Source organism: Nycticebus coucang, chromosome 19 (assembly GCF_027406575.1).
Source record: "Nycticebus coucang isolate mNycCou1 chromosome 19, mNycCou1.pri, whole genome shotgun sequence".
Classification (NCBI taxonomy): Eukaryota; Metazoa; Chordata; class Mammalia; order Primates; family Lorisidae; genus Nycticebus; species Nycticebus coucang.
In genome coordinates, this window is record NC_069798.1 from 15,680,597 (window position 1) to 15,696,848 (window position 16,252).

Sequence of the window (16,252 nt, forward strand, 5' to 3'; positions counted from 1 at the left end):
AGCCCTGCAGAGGCCACCAGGCAACTCTTCTCACGGCAGGAGGCGTTCTGATCCCTGCCATAATGGAAACAGACCTGTGATTTTCAACTGGTGTGCCGTAGCACCCTGGTGTGCTGTGAGAGGATCTTAGCTGTGCCATGAAAATGTTCAAAGATATTAATTAAATTATTTTTTAAAGACGTTCAAAGCACAATATTCTTTCTTTACTCTTTTTTGTTGTTGTTGTTGTTGTTGCAGTTGTCGTTTTTTAGCCCTGGCCAGGTTTGAACCCGCCAGCCTGAGTATGTGGCCAGCGCCCTACCTACTGAGCTACGGGCACCACCCTACTTTTTTTTCTTTTTTTTTTTTGCTAAACATGATTTAAGTGTGCTACGGAAGTTTAAGTATAGGTTCAAGTGTGCTGTTACAAAAAGGGTTGAAAATCCCTGCTCTAGGCAGTAAGTGCTCAAACCCAAGTTGGAGCCAAGTGAGCTAGTGTGATCACTCAATAAAACAGCTCTGCTGAAGGATTTGGTGGGTGTTTTGTTTTTCCCTCTCCTGCTGTAGTGTGTCTTTTGGGAATGGGGAGCAAGGTCTTGGGATGACATGTTTCAGATTGTAATGAGAAATCAAAGCCTGTTACCCTTGTCCACTTCCCAGGAGGAGGGCAAACCATGATAATGCCAACAAGCACCTTTTCCCTGAGAACCTAATGTTGTTTATAATGGAGTATAGCAATAAAGATCAAAGAGAAAATAACTTGAAAAGATCAGTCAAGAATCTCACAAACATTTTCTAAGGACCCAACGCTAAGTTTAGGATTATGTTTCGTACTTGCTGTGGTCTGAAATCTGCCAACAGCACCTGTAAAACTGGCTAAGCTTTTGTGGACAGATCAGCCCAGAGTCTGTGAACATTCCCCACATAGGAACCCATGAATATGGCAACCTACACCCCTCACCATCACATTCCTCAGCAAGTGCGTCCTGGAGTAAATGTAAAGGTCTAGGTCTTCAGATGAGCCAAGGTAACAAGAACTCTCCCAAGGAACAGTGGGAACAAGCCTTCCGCCTTCCTCTGTTATACGCAGCTGTCCTATGGGAAGACAACCCGTTCACTTCCAAGGGCTGCAGGTACCTAGAAGCATAAAAAGCAGGGGCTTTGAGTGACGCTAACCTGTGTGATGCTCATACAGCACAGACCCGGCTCCGCGTGCCCTTGGACAGGTACCTTAACCCCCTAAGCTTCTACATCCGTAATATGGACATAGGGTGATTTGAAGGATTCAAAGTGTGTGAAGACTTTGGGGACACTGTCCATAGCACAGTGCATGGCATGTGGAGTGCTCAGTAGGTGTGAAAGAAGAAAATACCTCCTTCAGAAGGTAGCATAATGACAGGGGAATAGGCCCAGGCCCCAAACAGGCGCTCTGTCCCCGTGGCCTGCCTTGCTCCTCCCTCGTTCCCTTTTCTGCCACCTTCTTTCTTTGACCAGTAATCTGTGGACAGAGGCTTCTGGGGACGTGGATGCCGGAAGTGTTGAAACCCATGAGGGAGCTGATCTAAAACTGTGTATAAATAGACAAGGTCTAGGACTCACAGTGAACTTGCCTCCTGTTCTGAGGCAAAAACCATCTTTATAAAAAAAACTTAACTCGTGCTGTAGTGCCTGTGAAGACTCTTTCTTCCCTTTCCTCTTAAATGAAATTTAATTTTATGCATATTACATCTAGCTCAATGGTTTATAATGAATTGGATTAAAATGAATGCAGACACCTCCCATTTAGAACAGTGAGCCACCTGAGGGATTTAGATCGAAATCAATTGGGAGATTTCTTAGGACATCATTTGTTTAAGAAACACAAATATTTGCCTGGACTTCAGTCAGTTCGTGTGTGTTAATGCTTTATGTGAATTCAGATTCAGACAGATCCAGAGTGAAATCAAAGGGGAAGCACCACAGTGCCAGGGGGGAGGAGCTGCTGTAGAAATTGCTTTCATTATACTAATAGCAGCGACACAGGGGAAGTTACTACCTGCGCTCTCACGCTGAGTCCCTACTCCGGACTAAGCACCATTTGGGTGTGTGATGTGTTAACTTATTTAAACTCATGACAACACTATGAAACAGATTAACATATTCTCATTGTACAAACAAGGGAAGAGAGATAAGGAGAAGTTCAATTCCTTGCTCCAGCAGCAGGGCTAGAACTTGACTCTGGGCAGTCTGGCTCCAGAGCAGCCCTGTTCTGACTCAGAAACACTTCCAGTGTTCACGCTCCTGTGCCACACACTATTCCAAGCTCTTGCTGTGAATTAACTTGTTTAGTCCTCACTACAACCCTTGCCCCAGTCACACAGTTAGTGGGTAGGGAATATGGGATATGAACCCAGACAACGCCTTCCATTGTTTCAGCTTGGCCTTGGCTGATTCAAGCCACGTTTTGCATAATTGAATGGAACCAAAATAAAAGTAACACCTTGTTTCTTCTGAGTTTATAGTGACTAATTTACAAAGTGAACAGGAAAAAAGAAAAACAGCAAAAATTTTTCTAAAGCATTCCTGGTTCTCTTAATTTATTAATGTATTGATACATATTTATATAGTGTATCATATGAAGACTTCCTATCCACCAGGCAATGCCGTGACTCTGGGGGGTGCCCGCTGCCAGATGGTGCATTTTCTCTGTCTCTGTAACTTTTGGGGACACTGACCATTCTTCTGTCAATGTCCTTGTCTGCATTTTTAAAGCTGAGAATTGAGTCACACGGCAAGGAAGTAGATTCTCCCTGTAAAAGTAAGCAGAGTACAGAAATCCCACAGGGATGGATGACCATAAATCCACACGTGTTTATGGGTGGAAATACTAGAGAGCACACAGTGTTTCAGCCCCTATTCTCAGATGAGCCTGACACGATCCATCGATTCCTTTTTTGTATTCCCAATCAGGTTTAACATTTCCACACCTGCTTTCCGAGGCTGCATGAAAAATTTGAAGAAAACCAGTGGTGTTGTGAGGTTAAATGATACTGTGGGAGTAACCAAAAAGTGTTCAGAAGACTGGAAGGTAAGTGAAGGGCTTGGAAACTTGCAAAGGAGTGCTTCCTGACCAATCCAGTGTCCATGTTCATGAACACAACTTTTGATTTGCTTTTGGTAGCACGCAGTGTTACAGTGAACTGGCTCAGATACATGCCTCATGGACTTGCAAGGCACTGAACCTCTTTAGGTTTGCATATTAAATTGGTAAGAAGGTAGGAATACCAGCTGTCTACACAAAAACTAACAGGTGATTGGTAACTTATGCAGAAAAGTAAATTGGGTTTCTTTCTGAGCCTACATAAATCACATTAATCAGTTTGGGTAAAGTGATAGAGGGTAAGGTTCTATATTTGTTTTTTTATTTTTTTATTTTTTATTAAATAATAGCTGTGTACATTAATACAATCATGGGGCACCATATGCTGGTTTTATAGACCATTTGACATATTTTCATCACACTGGTTAACATAGCCTTCCTGGCATTTTCTTAGTTATTGTGTTAAGACATTTATATTCTACATTTACTAAGTTTCACATATACCCTTGTAAGATGCACCATAGGTGTAATCAAGGTTCTATATTTCAGCCATGAAATGATTGCAATGCCAGTAATACACTCCACGTTTGCATTTCAGCTGGTTCGGTCTGCTTCATTCTCCAGAGGAGGACAGTTGAGTTTCACAAATTTGGGTTTAGCAGAACCTGACCACTTCCAGGCCTCATTTGGGTTCCAGACCTTTCAGCCCAGTGGTGTATTATTAAATCATCAGACACAGGTATGACATAGTATGTTAATAATGAGCAAGATTTAAACCTGACTCAAAGTTTGATGTCAAAAACAATGGAAAGATTTTGAGGGCAGGGTGGTTGGGCATTTTACCAACCATCACGGTAAATGCTATTGTACAGTTCAACCAGGAAAGTTACTCCCCACCCTGGAGTAGGTCCTAAAAGAAATCAGCCTTAGAAAGTGCGTTACAATTTATAGAATCAAATCTGTTTATATTTCTGGACTCATTTTCACTGTCTCCAGGGATACTTTATAAGAGTGAAGGTGAATTATATGTGCAACTGTTATGTTAAAAATGTAACTTAAAAGTTTCAGATCTAAGAACAAAAACTAGAATGGATCCCTATAATTCCTTTTTGATTACATAAAAGATAATTTTTTTTTTTTTTGAGACAGTCTCACTATGTCACCCTTGGTAGGAGTGCCATGGCGTCACAGCTCACAGCAACCTTAAGCTCTTGGGCTTAAGCGATTCTCTTGCCTCAGCCTCCCAAGTACCTGTGACTACAGGCGCTTGCCACAATGCCCGGCTCTTTTTTGGTTGCAGTTCTCATTGTTGTTTAGCTGGCCCGGGCCGGGCTCGAACCCACCAGCCTGGGGGTATGTGGCTGGCACCGTAAACACTGTGCTACAGGCACTGAGCCCAAAAGATAATTCTTCATGTTCCTCTTTGTGCATCAGCTAGTAGGACAGTGTTTACATTTGGAAAACGGGAGAAAATAAAGTCCTTTGGTCTTCACACAGCAGAGCCATAGAAAGGATCTTCAACAAGGAGAATCCTTATAATTTAAGAGGATTTGGCTAGTGTGGTTTTGTAGGTATAGAAGTCAACTAATGTTTTGAAATCCTCTTGTGGAATGAGTAGAACTTTAAAATAGAAGCAGACTAGAATATGATCATTTTGGATTTATTTCTTCAGGATTTCAGAGCACAAGAGACATCTGGTGTCTGCTGAAAGATACGGTTAGAAACTCCTTTCTTCTTGGTCACTTGCTCACCAGTCTTTAGAGATCTTTTTTTTTTTTTGGTAGAGACAGAGTCTCACTTTACCACCCTCAGTAGAGTGCCACGAGGTCACACGGGTCACAGCAACCTCCAGCTTTGGGGCTTACGCTATTCTCTTGCCTCAGCCTCCTGAGCACTGGGACTACAGGCGCCCGCCACAACGCCCGGCTATTTTTTGGTTGCAGTTTGGCCGAGGCTGGGTTTGAACCCACTACCCTCAGTATATGGGGCCGGCGCCCTACTCACTGAGCCACAGGCCTTGAAGAAGCACATGGCAACATTTAGCTATGGGGGTGGGTGGCTTTTCCATGAAAGCAGGATGTTTTGACCAAGCTCTTTTGATACTTGACAAATGTATCAAATGCTCTTTTGATACATTTCCTCTGTGGTATGTAGAAACACTTAACGTACAATATAGAAAATGATCAAAAGCAGCCGAAAGAATTGGGTTAGGAAAAGATTAGTTCAATCCTGGATGATGGGAGAATCCTAGACATTTCCGAGGACATTTCAATCCTGGATGATGGGGGAATCCTAGAAATACCCAAGGACATTTCCCTCCGTTAATATGTTAGCTAAGAAATACATATGAATTAGCATTCTTTCATCTAATTCATAATGAATGTTGCCAAAAAAGAATCGGCGTAAAATAAAGCCCAAATGTCTGTAACCAAACACCATAATTGGCGTAAAATAAAGCCCAAATGTCTATAACCAAACACCATAAAAATTGTTTTAGCCTAAGAGCTCACTGAAGAAGCACTTATTGTTGAAAACTGCAGAAAACTGTAGAAAAAACATGAACAAAACTAAAATGATAACTGCTGAAATTACACATTTTTTAAAATTTATAATCGATGGAGCCAAATCACCTTGCCAAAATTTTAGACTTGCAGAGTTTGACATGGACAATTGGACTTGCTAGAAATAATGTCCAGAAAATAAAAAATTCATAATGATGAAAGAGAAGAAATCAGTGTAATATTCTTATATGTTAAAACAATTTGATGAACCCAAGCTTTGCTATAGAATTTATTCAGAAAAGAATTTATCTTGATGGTTATAGCTTCTGCAAAATGAAAGTAAAAGTAGAAAAATTTAGAAATGGCTTAACTGTTTTGTATAATTGATTTAGAAATTAGGTTGGCTTATTGAATGTAGGTCTATAAAGATGGTTTTAACACATCAGTAGTGAAATAAGAATTTTTTATTTTTTTGAAACAGAGTCTCACTTTGTCACTTCGGGTAGAGTGCTTTGGTGTCATAGCTCACAGCAACCTCAAACTCTTCAGCTTGAGCAATCCTCTTGCTTCAGCCTCCCAAGTAGCTGGGTAGGCAATCACCACTATGCCCAGCTAGTTTTTCTCTTCTTAGTAGAGACGGGGTCTTGCTCTCGCTCCAGCTGGTCTCCAACTACTGAGCTCAAGTAATCCACCCAACTCAGCCTCCCAGAGTGCTAGGATTACAGATGTGAGCCACTGTGTCTGGCCTATTTATAAGATTTTTATGTTCAGAATCATGAAGTCAAAATTTTCAAAAGTAGTCTTTAGATCAAAATGGCAAAGCCAAAACATTTGTGCCAAATATCCTGAGTGTTGTATACACGGTTTTGATGATAATTCAGTGTTGATACAATTCATAATCCTTAAATGCAAACTAATTTTTGATGGGTATATTCTATGATGATTTCAGACAAGTAGCCTGCAGATCACTCTGGAAGATGGGCATATTGAATTGAGCACCAGAGACAGCAGGGACCCAATTTTTCAGTCTCCACAGACGTACATGGATGGTTTACTGCATTATGTATCTGTAATAAGCGACAGCTCTGGGTAGGTGGAATGGTACTTCTGTTGGAGTTGTGAGAGTTTTATTTTGTTTCATGGAATTTTCTGGTGTGTTTTTACAAAATGTTTGTCCCGGATGCTGAAACAATTTTCCTAGTAAGTCTTGGTTCTTTTCCTTGTTTGGTATCAATTTCCTCATTAGGAAAAAAAAAAAACAAAGCAACAGTTGGATAGATAAATAAATTGTGGTGTACAAGCAAAACTATTCTATCAGATAGAATAGTTCAGGATAGAGGGACGGAGGCTCTAGCTAAAAGGAAATACAAGATGGGGTCCCTGAGGTGCGAGTTTCTTTATCTGGCTGCTGGTTATGCTAGAGTATTTATGTTGCAAAAATTGATTGAGCTGAGCACTGATCATATATGCACTTTATGTATTGGTCTCCAATATGACCAATCTTGAGCACATTGATTGCCACACTAGAAAAAAAAATTTTCATTGGGACCACAGTGCTTTCTTAAGAAACTAGAATAGAACCTTCAAATGAAACAATAAAAAAAAAAAAAAACCCCGAGGCTTTCCAACTTAACTAAACATTTGTTACTTTTCCTTGTTTTCCATGCATGAGTTTTATGCAACAATAAGAACTTCAACAAGCAGGATTTTCACAAACCTGATTGCAGGGTTTTGTCCAAGGGGCCACCCATCATGTAACATGTATGCTACAGCACGGTAGCGTGAGTTGCCTGCACAACACGTGGCTCCCAAGGTTAACAACTGTGTGAGTTATATATGCTTCACCAACCCCCAGGCTCAAAATTAGCATGAGTCAAATAAAACTCATATGGCAGTCCATGTGTTCATAAAAATATTATGTGCAAAATGACACACCTGAAAACATCTTAAATGCTCTCTAGAAGTCAGTCAGTTTCCCCGGCTATTTTCGATACCAGATGTTGAGTCTAGGTGAGGCAGGAAGCTGACCACATGGTGAAAACCTTTTCCCGGCTCTTCTCACCTTTGATTTGCTTTCCTCCTCTTTCAGGGTTCGGCTTCTCATTGATGACCAGCCTCAGAGAAATAACCAAAGGCTAAGAGGCATTTCAAATTCCCAGCAATCTCTGCGTCTGGGGGGGAGTCATTTTGAGGGTTGTATCAGCAACGTTTTTGTCCGGAGGTGGGTGATCTTCTCTGTGTGGGTGACTGATGAGAATAGCTTGCTCAGGCGAGGGGGCATCTCATCGGTCCTGTTAGCAAAGTCAGATCTGTCCATGTGTGCTGAAAGAGGCCCTCATGCCACAGTCTTTCGAGAGATCCTCTTTGACAAGATGTACAACATTGAAAACAAAACCGTAGGTCAGACACAGTGGCTCACACCTGTAATCCCAGCACTCGGGGAGGCTGAGGCGGGTGGATCATTTGAGCAGGAGTTGGAGACCAGCCTGAGCAAGAGTGAGACCCCGTCTCTGCAAAAAATAGAATAAATTAGCCAGGTGTTGTGTTAGGCACCTGTAATCCCAGCTACTGGGGAGGCTGAGGCAGGAAGCTGGCTTGAACCCAGGAGTTTGAGGTTTCTGTGAGCTAGGCCAATGCCACGGCACTCTAGCCCAGGGCAACAGAGGGAGACTCTGTCTCAGGAGGGGAAAAAAAAGCATAAAAATCTCCTGGGCCCAGCCTGCCTTTAGAAGAATAGCACTGGCACGTAACTTGGTAAAGCTCTAATTGAAATAAACTTCAAATCATGTGCATGGAAAATATTCATACTGAAATTTTAATTCATTTTAATCAAGATTGTGCCATTCGCTTTAATCAGCTGTTCATGGTTTTCAAGGCCAAGGAATTGCATGGACCATTGCAGTGCTGGAAAACTCAATCACAACAGCATTGAATTTGACTTTTAGCAGAGCAAACAGAGCTTAGTGCCTCCAAGCAAGTGTTTAAACATGTTCTTTTGATGCAAAATGACCATTCTTAGATAAGAGGTAAAATCCTTCCCAGGGCACAGGGAAGAGGTGATTCTGGCTGGGAACCTCAGCTGGAAGTTTCTGGTCACCAAAGCAGTGCCATCAGCCCTCTCACCCATCAGGGCACTGCCCTCTTTGGCCAGAATGGAGCTCAGAGTTCTCCCACTTGAGGAAACATTTTCCTTAAACATCTAGTTCTCGACAGGAGCAGGAAGGGGGAGTGATAGAGAGGACGCTGAGGTGGTTAGCGCCAGTTGTTACCAGGCTAAGGCTCAGACAACAATCATGAGTTAAAGCAAATCTGTTTGAGTCTTTCCTACTAAAATGGAGTCAGATAAGTCCTTCAGAAACTCTCCTCTGGGATTTCCTGATGTTTACCCTCATTCTGTATCATCCGGTGCCATCCATCTCCTCTGCACATGGTTCACCTTCATCTTTCTCTCTGAGGCTCATTCCAAAGGAAGAACTATCTAGTATTCTGGCCCTGCCACAATCCAAGTCAATAAAAGTTTCTTGAGCCCCTCTTCTGGCTTCTAGATGTGATGTAAAGTTAGGAGATGGAAGTCCATCTAGGAACCATGACAGTAAGAAGGTTGATTTTTGAAACCGCCTCTCTCTACCAGTGAGTCTTTCTAGATGTGTTAGAGTTTGGCGGTGGCTTTCTTTTCTGCCCTTGTTCCAGGTCAACTGTTCCTGAAGTCCTAGATTTGGCCAGTAAATCTGCCAAGAGAGATGTGTCCCTGGGAGGCTGCAGTTTAAACAAACCACCTTTTCTAATGTTGCTTAAAGGTTCCATGAGGCTTCACAAGGACAAGACTTTGAATATCGACCAGGTAAGTGTCAAAAACTTAGTGTTTTATGTCTTTCTCCCCAGAGGAGTCTCCTAAGCCTGTCTTGCAGGAGATGTCGAGAAAAGGGGCGGAAGATCACCTGATCCCATGGGGGTCAGTACCTCCACGGAGTGGGAGGTGATGGACCAACCAGGTGAATCACCCCAAAATGTTGCAGTGGTTTTCTTGTTAACTCTTTCATATCTTAATGAAAACCTGCCTATTTTGGCAGTCACAGAACAAACAGAACCTTGACATAGGTTCTCAATTTCTGTAGCTGAAGTCTTGCTCTCTTTACACCTGCTGTGTCTCCAGCAGGTCCTGTGATTTTTCTCTAAGAGTGCCAGGGATGTGCTCTTTCTTTAGCTACAGACAGATGCACCCAGGCCTTGTCAAACTAGTATGGCCTAACCCTGACTGAACATTAGAAACACCTGGGGAACTTTACAATCCCAATGCTCAAGCTGCAGCTGACCCAATTCAGTCAGAAGCTCTTGGAGTGGCCCCAGGCAGCAGCGATTTGTAAAGCCCCTCAGCGGATTCTAATACACAGCGTGGTGTGCAACTGAAAGAAAATGACACCCTTGTCTGGAAGGGCAGAAGTCGGGTAAGGAATTGAACACAGGGTCAGGACTTTAGGAACTCTTGCTCTTCGTGAGGTTACTAATGAGATCTCCCACGCCTGAGGGTATAATTAATATGATTAATGGGTAGCCCTGAGCACCCCTGATCTGCAAGGCATTACACTAAGCCCTCCAAGTGGATTTTCTTACTGAATCTTTCCATAACCATAGGAGGTAAGTTCTAGTACTACCCACACCTTACAGGAAAGGATGCTGAGGCTTAGAAAGGTAAGCAGTTTGCACAGGCTCCTGCAGATGGAAGGTGGAGTTGGAATTACACCCCCAGAGCCTGGGCCCTTACAGGCTATGGGCTCCTGTTTGACATAATTTTTATTTAACATCAACCACATGCCACTTGTCTGCCAATATTTCCCTGCTGCACAATGATTTGGGGAAGCATGAACAGTTAATAACATAATAAGAAATGTTTTATGCTGTTAAGAAGTATACTTCATAAATCTCAAAGGATCGTCAGTCATGTTACTCTTATGAAAAGAAGATATTTAGAATCACCCCATCAGAAATGAAATCACATTCATTTTTTTCATTGTAAAGCTGAAAATTACTGAAAGACTCAATCAGCACGGTGATGACAGAACTAGAGAGAAGGATTTCAAAAGCTATTTAGAAGATAGAATATATAGGACTCACACAATAATCGAATTTGGGAGACAGAGGAGGGGCAGGAGTTAAAATAATTCTGAGGCATCTGGTCCGGGTTATTGAATTCGCAGAGAAGCCATCGAGATCTCAGTGGAGATAAGAGAAGGGCAAATATTTGGAGGGGAAGAGAGTGCATGGGGTTTGTGGCACATTTAGTGACAGGTGCCTGCCTGAAAGACGTCCAGGTGGAGAAACATGATGTGAGACTGTCGAGTGTCTCCATGAGGACCACTGCAGATAGCGGGGACCTGGGGCTGTTGATACGGGAGATGTCAGTGAACACACTATTTGATTTCTCCCTGTTGTGTGCAAGCCCCCGGATTAGATAAACTAAGACATTAGTTCTGCCCCCTGCAGCCCAGTATCAGAGAAAGTGCAACATAGTTCAGTGGTTAAGTACTGGGCTTGGGGTCAGACTTCCAGGGCTTGCACTGAGCTTTATCACTTAGTAGATAAGTGACCTTGAAAGATTTTTTCAATGTCTATTTATCAGCCATTCTCTCTGGGTCTGTTTGCTTCAATAGAAATGAAGATAAATAACAGTAGCATCTCATGATGTTGTGAAAATTGAATGTGATAATAAAAACAAGACACTTAGAAAAGTGCCCGGCACATAGTAAGCATGCAATAAATGCTATTATTACTACGCACACTGATAACATAATGAAAGGGACATATGCTGTGGGAGCGGGGCAGCAGAATTCCCTTGTTGTGGAAACCAAGGGGCCTTCTGGAGGAGGGGCCCCAGGTGCTGAGTCTGGCGTATAGGTCAGGTTTAAATGAATGAATATTGTTGTTGATGGAGCAGAAACCCGAAGCTGGGAGGCAGGATGTGCGTGGGACCCGCAAATACAAAACGCGTTGTGTGTGTTTGCTCTGATCCTGGCAAGGCTTCATACTTTCTCTTTCAGTTCTCACTATACATCTCTGAGAGCAGAATAAAATTCTAACTTTACAGGGCAGGGAATGGAGTCTCTGAAAGATCAAAAGCCCCACAAACTTGAGAGCACCCCATCAATAAATGGTAGTGTCAGAATTCAAACTTAGGGCCATAGAACCCAGAAGAGTGTGCTCTTCAAGCCGCATCACCGGGCCTCTCCCGGCCTGGAGAGCTTGATGAACAGTGGAAATTTTGCAGGGGGGGAAAGAAACTAAGAGAAAGAGAAATTTTGGAGGGGGAAGTGACTTGGAATCACACGCTGGAGCCTGATCAGGCAAGCCTCGTATGACCCACATAATTTGGATATTTTCCTACAGTCAGTGTAAAGCTACTGTAAGGAGTGCCTTAAGCTGTGTAAAAGATTAAAGATTACTAAACTGGCAGGAGCTGGTGGGACTAGTTGGTGTAGGAAAGTTCTAGAGACGAGGAGTCAGACGGGTAAACTACTGTGATGGTACAGGCAGGAGAATCAGGGCTGGCTTTCAAGGCAGAGACGCTAGAAATGGAAAGGTCAAAGTGGAAACAAAATGTGGCTCTGAGAGACTAATGCGTTAAAGAAGCAAGGCAGGTGCATGTCCATGCTGGTTGTGATTTTGAGACCAGTACTTTAAAGAATAACAATGCCATTAAGAGAATTAAGATGTGGTGGCAAAAGATATCTGCAAAACTGTTCATCTTGATGCTACCGCTGCTGACACACAAAGAAGACTGAGCGAGGGTTCTAATCTCAGCAGCATCAAGATCTGGCTGTGATTTTAAGTAATTCACTTAACTTTCTAGTGGGTACGATTGAGTATCTCCATTCAGCAATGTGCAAGTAAAGAATGTTTTTAATGACTGATATCAAGTTTGCATCTTGAAGGCTATATCCAGGAGACAGGGAGAAAACCTAATCTTGAAGGAATTTGCATCTGTTGGGAAGCCATTAGCTGCTGGTTCCAGATAACTGCAAAAGAAATGGCTTAAACAGTCATAATAATAATCTCACAGAATGAGCCATTCAGGGGCAGGTAGGGCTTCCTGCCTGGCTTGTGAGGACTCAGCTCTGCTTTGCCACATTTCTCTCGGCTCCATCCGATGCTAGACGCACGGAGTCTGCCCGGGGTTTCTCTTTTATCCCAAGCCCTGCCCCCAATTCTCCCTCAAGGCTCATTAGCCAGGAGAGGGGTGGTCACGTGTATACTCCTGAACCAATCACAAAGCAAGGTAACCACCTCCCTTTTGACTAATAGAGATACTCACTAAGCCCTGAGGCCCTGGGAGAAGTGAATGGGCAGTTCAGAATGTGGGCTCTGCCATGGAGAAAATCTCAGTATTTCCAATTATTTTTCAAGTCATATTTGATATTTATATGGTTGTTTGTCTAGATTGAAACTCAGTCCTATTCAAAAGTTCAAAGCTTCATCTAGCACAGGATAGGCTGCTGTGCATAAGTCAACTCTGATGAAAGCAGGGCCAGGGTATGGTCCCCTTTCTTCTGTCTCCTCTTGTCTCGGCCCTTTCACCTGCCCTGCTGCCCAAGCGAATGGCCATGAAGCAGAGGTGGTGGTTCGAGGCTCCAGGGCCCACCGGTGCTGCTGGGCAAGTGCTAACTCTCTCAAGGGACTTGATGGTTCTTCCCGTGCTCCTAAATTTTGCTTCCCCAAGAGAAGGACAATCCCCGCCCCCCCCAACCCCTTCCAGTTCTATTTTACACTGTCCTGGTAGCAAAAAGCTCCCAAATCGAAGTGGATTGGACTTACTAGCATCAGAAAGAAGGACCTGGCTATAGGAAGAGTTAAGGAGTACTCTCCCTTCTGGCCCTGGCACACGGCTCTCTGTGGGAACTTCCCATCCCCAGGACACCATTTGTCAGCTCTTCTGTTTCTCTGTCCAGTTCATCTCTTAAGATCAAGGGTAACAATTGAGCAATGTACTTAGCAAGCTAGGCATTCTTTGCTCTTCTCCCTGATAATTAGCTCTCGTAATTTGTTTGCTTCTCTCCTGTGCAGCTGCTGCAGGACACACCAGTGGCCTCTCCCAGGAGCTTGAAGGTATGGCAAGATGCGCAGTCTTGCCCACCACCTCCCAGGGCCCAGGCTAGTGATGGAGCCTTCCAGTTTGGGGACATTCCTACCAGCCACTTGCTATTCAAGCTTCCTCCGGAGTTATGGAAACCCAGGTATTATTTAACCTTCCCCAGCGCCAGCTCAGAACCTGACTCTCAGCAGGACAACTCAGTCTACCCCCCAGGAAAGTCTAGTTGCCATAACACCATGCACTTGTCACTAATGAAGGTGGCTCACAACTGCCTGTCATGTGCTTTTCGCATGACGGGATGCAAACATGTTTGCACACTGCTCAGGGGCTGAAACAGTCAGCTCGGTTCTGGCTCAGAACTGACAGTGTTCTAAAAATACGGCTGACGTGTTTTTTCCAAGGCTGCTATTTATTTCTGTGATAAATCACCTTTCTTCTTTTGCATTCTGTAGTGAAAGGAAAATCATTCTTTTAGGTAGTCTCAGTGCTGGATAGATCATTTTTAGAGAATGCATTTGGCCTTTTCATGCTAACAGGTTGCATCTCTTTGGGGGAGGAGGGAATGAGCAGAAATATTAATTACATCAGAAGAAAGTAGCAAAACAAGGTTTGTAATTTTCAGGTGATTTTAAGGAGACATGGTAAAAAGGTGCCAACCATTTCTTTGTGACTTTTCTACACAGGCAAAATATCCCAGGGGTCAAAAAGACCAGGCGTTCACATCTGGTTTTCCATCCCTGTCTGAGCTCTTATGAGCTGTGTGAACCCAGGCCATATGCCAGGTCAGCTCCTCTGAGATGCAGGTGCCAAGGTGGGATTAGCTGGGAAAGATGATTTGGAGGGGACTAGTGCATAGGGCAGCGCTGAGAAGGTCTTCGGCACACAGGGCTCCCCCAAGCAGAAGTCACCCTGAGGGCCACTGCAGATCCCAGGGTATGACAGCTGAAGGGAGCCAGCCTCCTATGCCCCAAAGCAGTTTCTCTTGAAGAAGCACAAGTCCAGGCCTGCCACAGCCTATTTACCTTTTCTAAGCCTAAACTTTCCCTCTATGCCTGTCTCATGTTTTAGCAAAGTGCTGCCTTGCTCTGGATCTCAGTTTTCTCATCTGTTAAATGGGGTTGATGATGCTTCCTTGTGGGGAGGAGAGGTGATAGCTTGTTAAGGGCTGGCCCTTGGAAGCCCATTCAGTAAGCTGCAAGCATGGGTTCCAGGCAGAAGGGCCAGAGAAGGACTGACTGAGTTCTGGAGGAGAAGCCTCCCAACTGCCCTGTGGATAGTCTCAGGATCCTTCCTTTGCTAATGCTAGAACCATGCAACATTTTCAGGAAGCTAAGGCAGAGGGAAGAGGAGATTGTCTCTTCCAGCCAACCCCTCCGCTGGCCGTTCCATAGTCAAGCTGAGCATAATGACAACATTCTCTGGTTTTCAAGAAGCCACACTGACCACCTGAAACCTAGCCGCCCCTCTGGGCAGCTTCTCTCTCAGCACATTGGCATCTGCTCCTTCTGATAATTCCACCCCGTGCCTTCCTGACCAACACTAACTTACACATCATGAATGGAACAAGTAACATTTTAAAAGATGGCTCATACCTGTAAACTTGGCATTCTGGGAGGCGGAGGAGGGTGGATTGCTTGAGCTCACAAGTTCGAGACCAGCCTGAGCAAGGGTGAGACCTCATCTCTACTAAAAATAGAAAAACTACCCAGGTGCTGTAGCAGGAGCCTGTAGTCTCAGCGACTCGGGAGGCTGAGGCAGGAGGATCACTTGGGCCCAAGAGCTTGAGGTTGCTGTGAGCTATGATAATGCCATAGCACTCTACCCAGGGTGACAAAGTGGGTCTCTGTCTAAAAAAAAAGATTAAGTTTTAAAAAAAAATTGTCAGTCAGCTCAGCGCCTGTGGCTCAAGCGGCTAAGGCGCCAGCCACACACACCTGAGCTGGCGGGTTCGAATCCAGCCCGGGGCCTGCCAAACAGCAATGATGGCTGCAACCAAAAAATAGCCAGGCATTGGGGCGGGCGCCTGTAGTCCCAGCTACTTGGGAGGTGGAGGCAGGAGAATCACTTGAGCCCAGGAGTTGGAGGTTGCTGTGAGCTGTGATGCCATGGCACTCTACCCAGGGTGACAACTTGAGGCTCTGTCTCAAAAAAAAAAAAAATAGTCATTAGTAAATATAATTTTAAAATTATTTTCGTTACAAACAGTGTAACAATGAGACATATTCAGTAAGTTGTATTGTTCTCAATCTGATTTACATTCTGGCAAGGTTCTGATCTCATTCGAACCTGGAACCATTGTTTTAATCCTTTGGTGGATGCATAAAAACATTATTAGCTTTCTGTCTCACCTTCCAGCCGCCAGCGCTGGAGTCGCAGCTGCAGTGTCCTCTCCTGGGACTGGAAGATTCTGCTGCTGCCTTTTTCTGGGTGTTAGTCATTTAGTCTTTTCAGAAAGAAAATTGCCATAAGAAAGCTGTTCTGGAAAGCAAATGTCAACTCTGCTCAGCGAGCCCACATATGGAAAGTACTTTCCATCCTACCGCACCTTCCAATATCCTCCTTAAATTGGCTAACCTCGTTCTCCAAACCTCCGCGCTAGCACACAGACAC

At 43.9% G+C, this 16,252-nt stretch overlaps 1 protein-coding gene across 2 annotated transcripts in view; it reads left to right on the forward strand.

Annotated features, from left to right (window-relative positions):
- LAMA3 (laminin subunit alpha 3) overlaps positions 1-16,252 on the forward strand; it is a 285,924-nt gene that overhangs the window by 257,159 nt on the left and 12,513 nt on the right. For both annotated transcript variants that reach the window (XM_053571366.1, XM_053571367.1), the window contains 6 exons: positions 2,929-3,046; positions 3,657-3,797; positions 6,509-6,648; positions 7,649-7,780; positions 9,250-9,400; positions 13,615-13,784. In XM_053571366.1, coding sequence (XP_053427341.1) covers positions 2,929-3,046; positions 3,657-3,797; positions 6,509-6,648; positions 7,649-7,780; positions 9,250-9,400; positions 13,615-13,784 — 852 coding nt within the window. The remainder of the gene's footprint in view (positions 1-2,928; positions 3,047-3,656; positions 3,798-6,508; positions 6,649-7,648; positions 7,781-9,249; positions 9,401-13,614; positions 13,785-16,252) is intronic.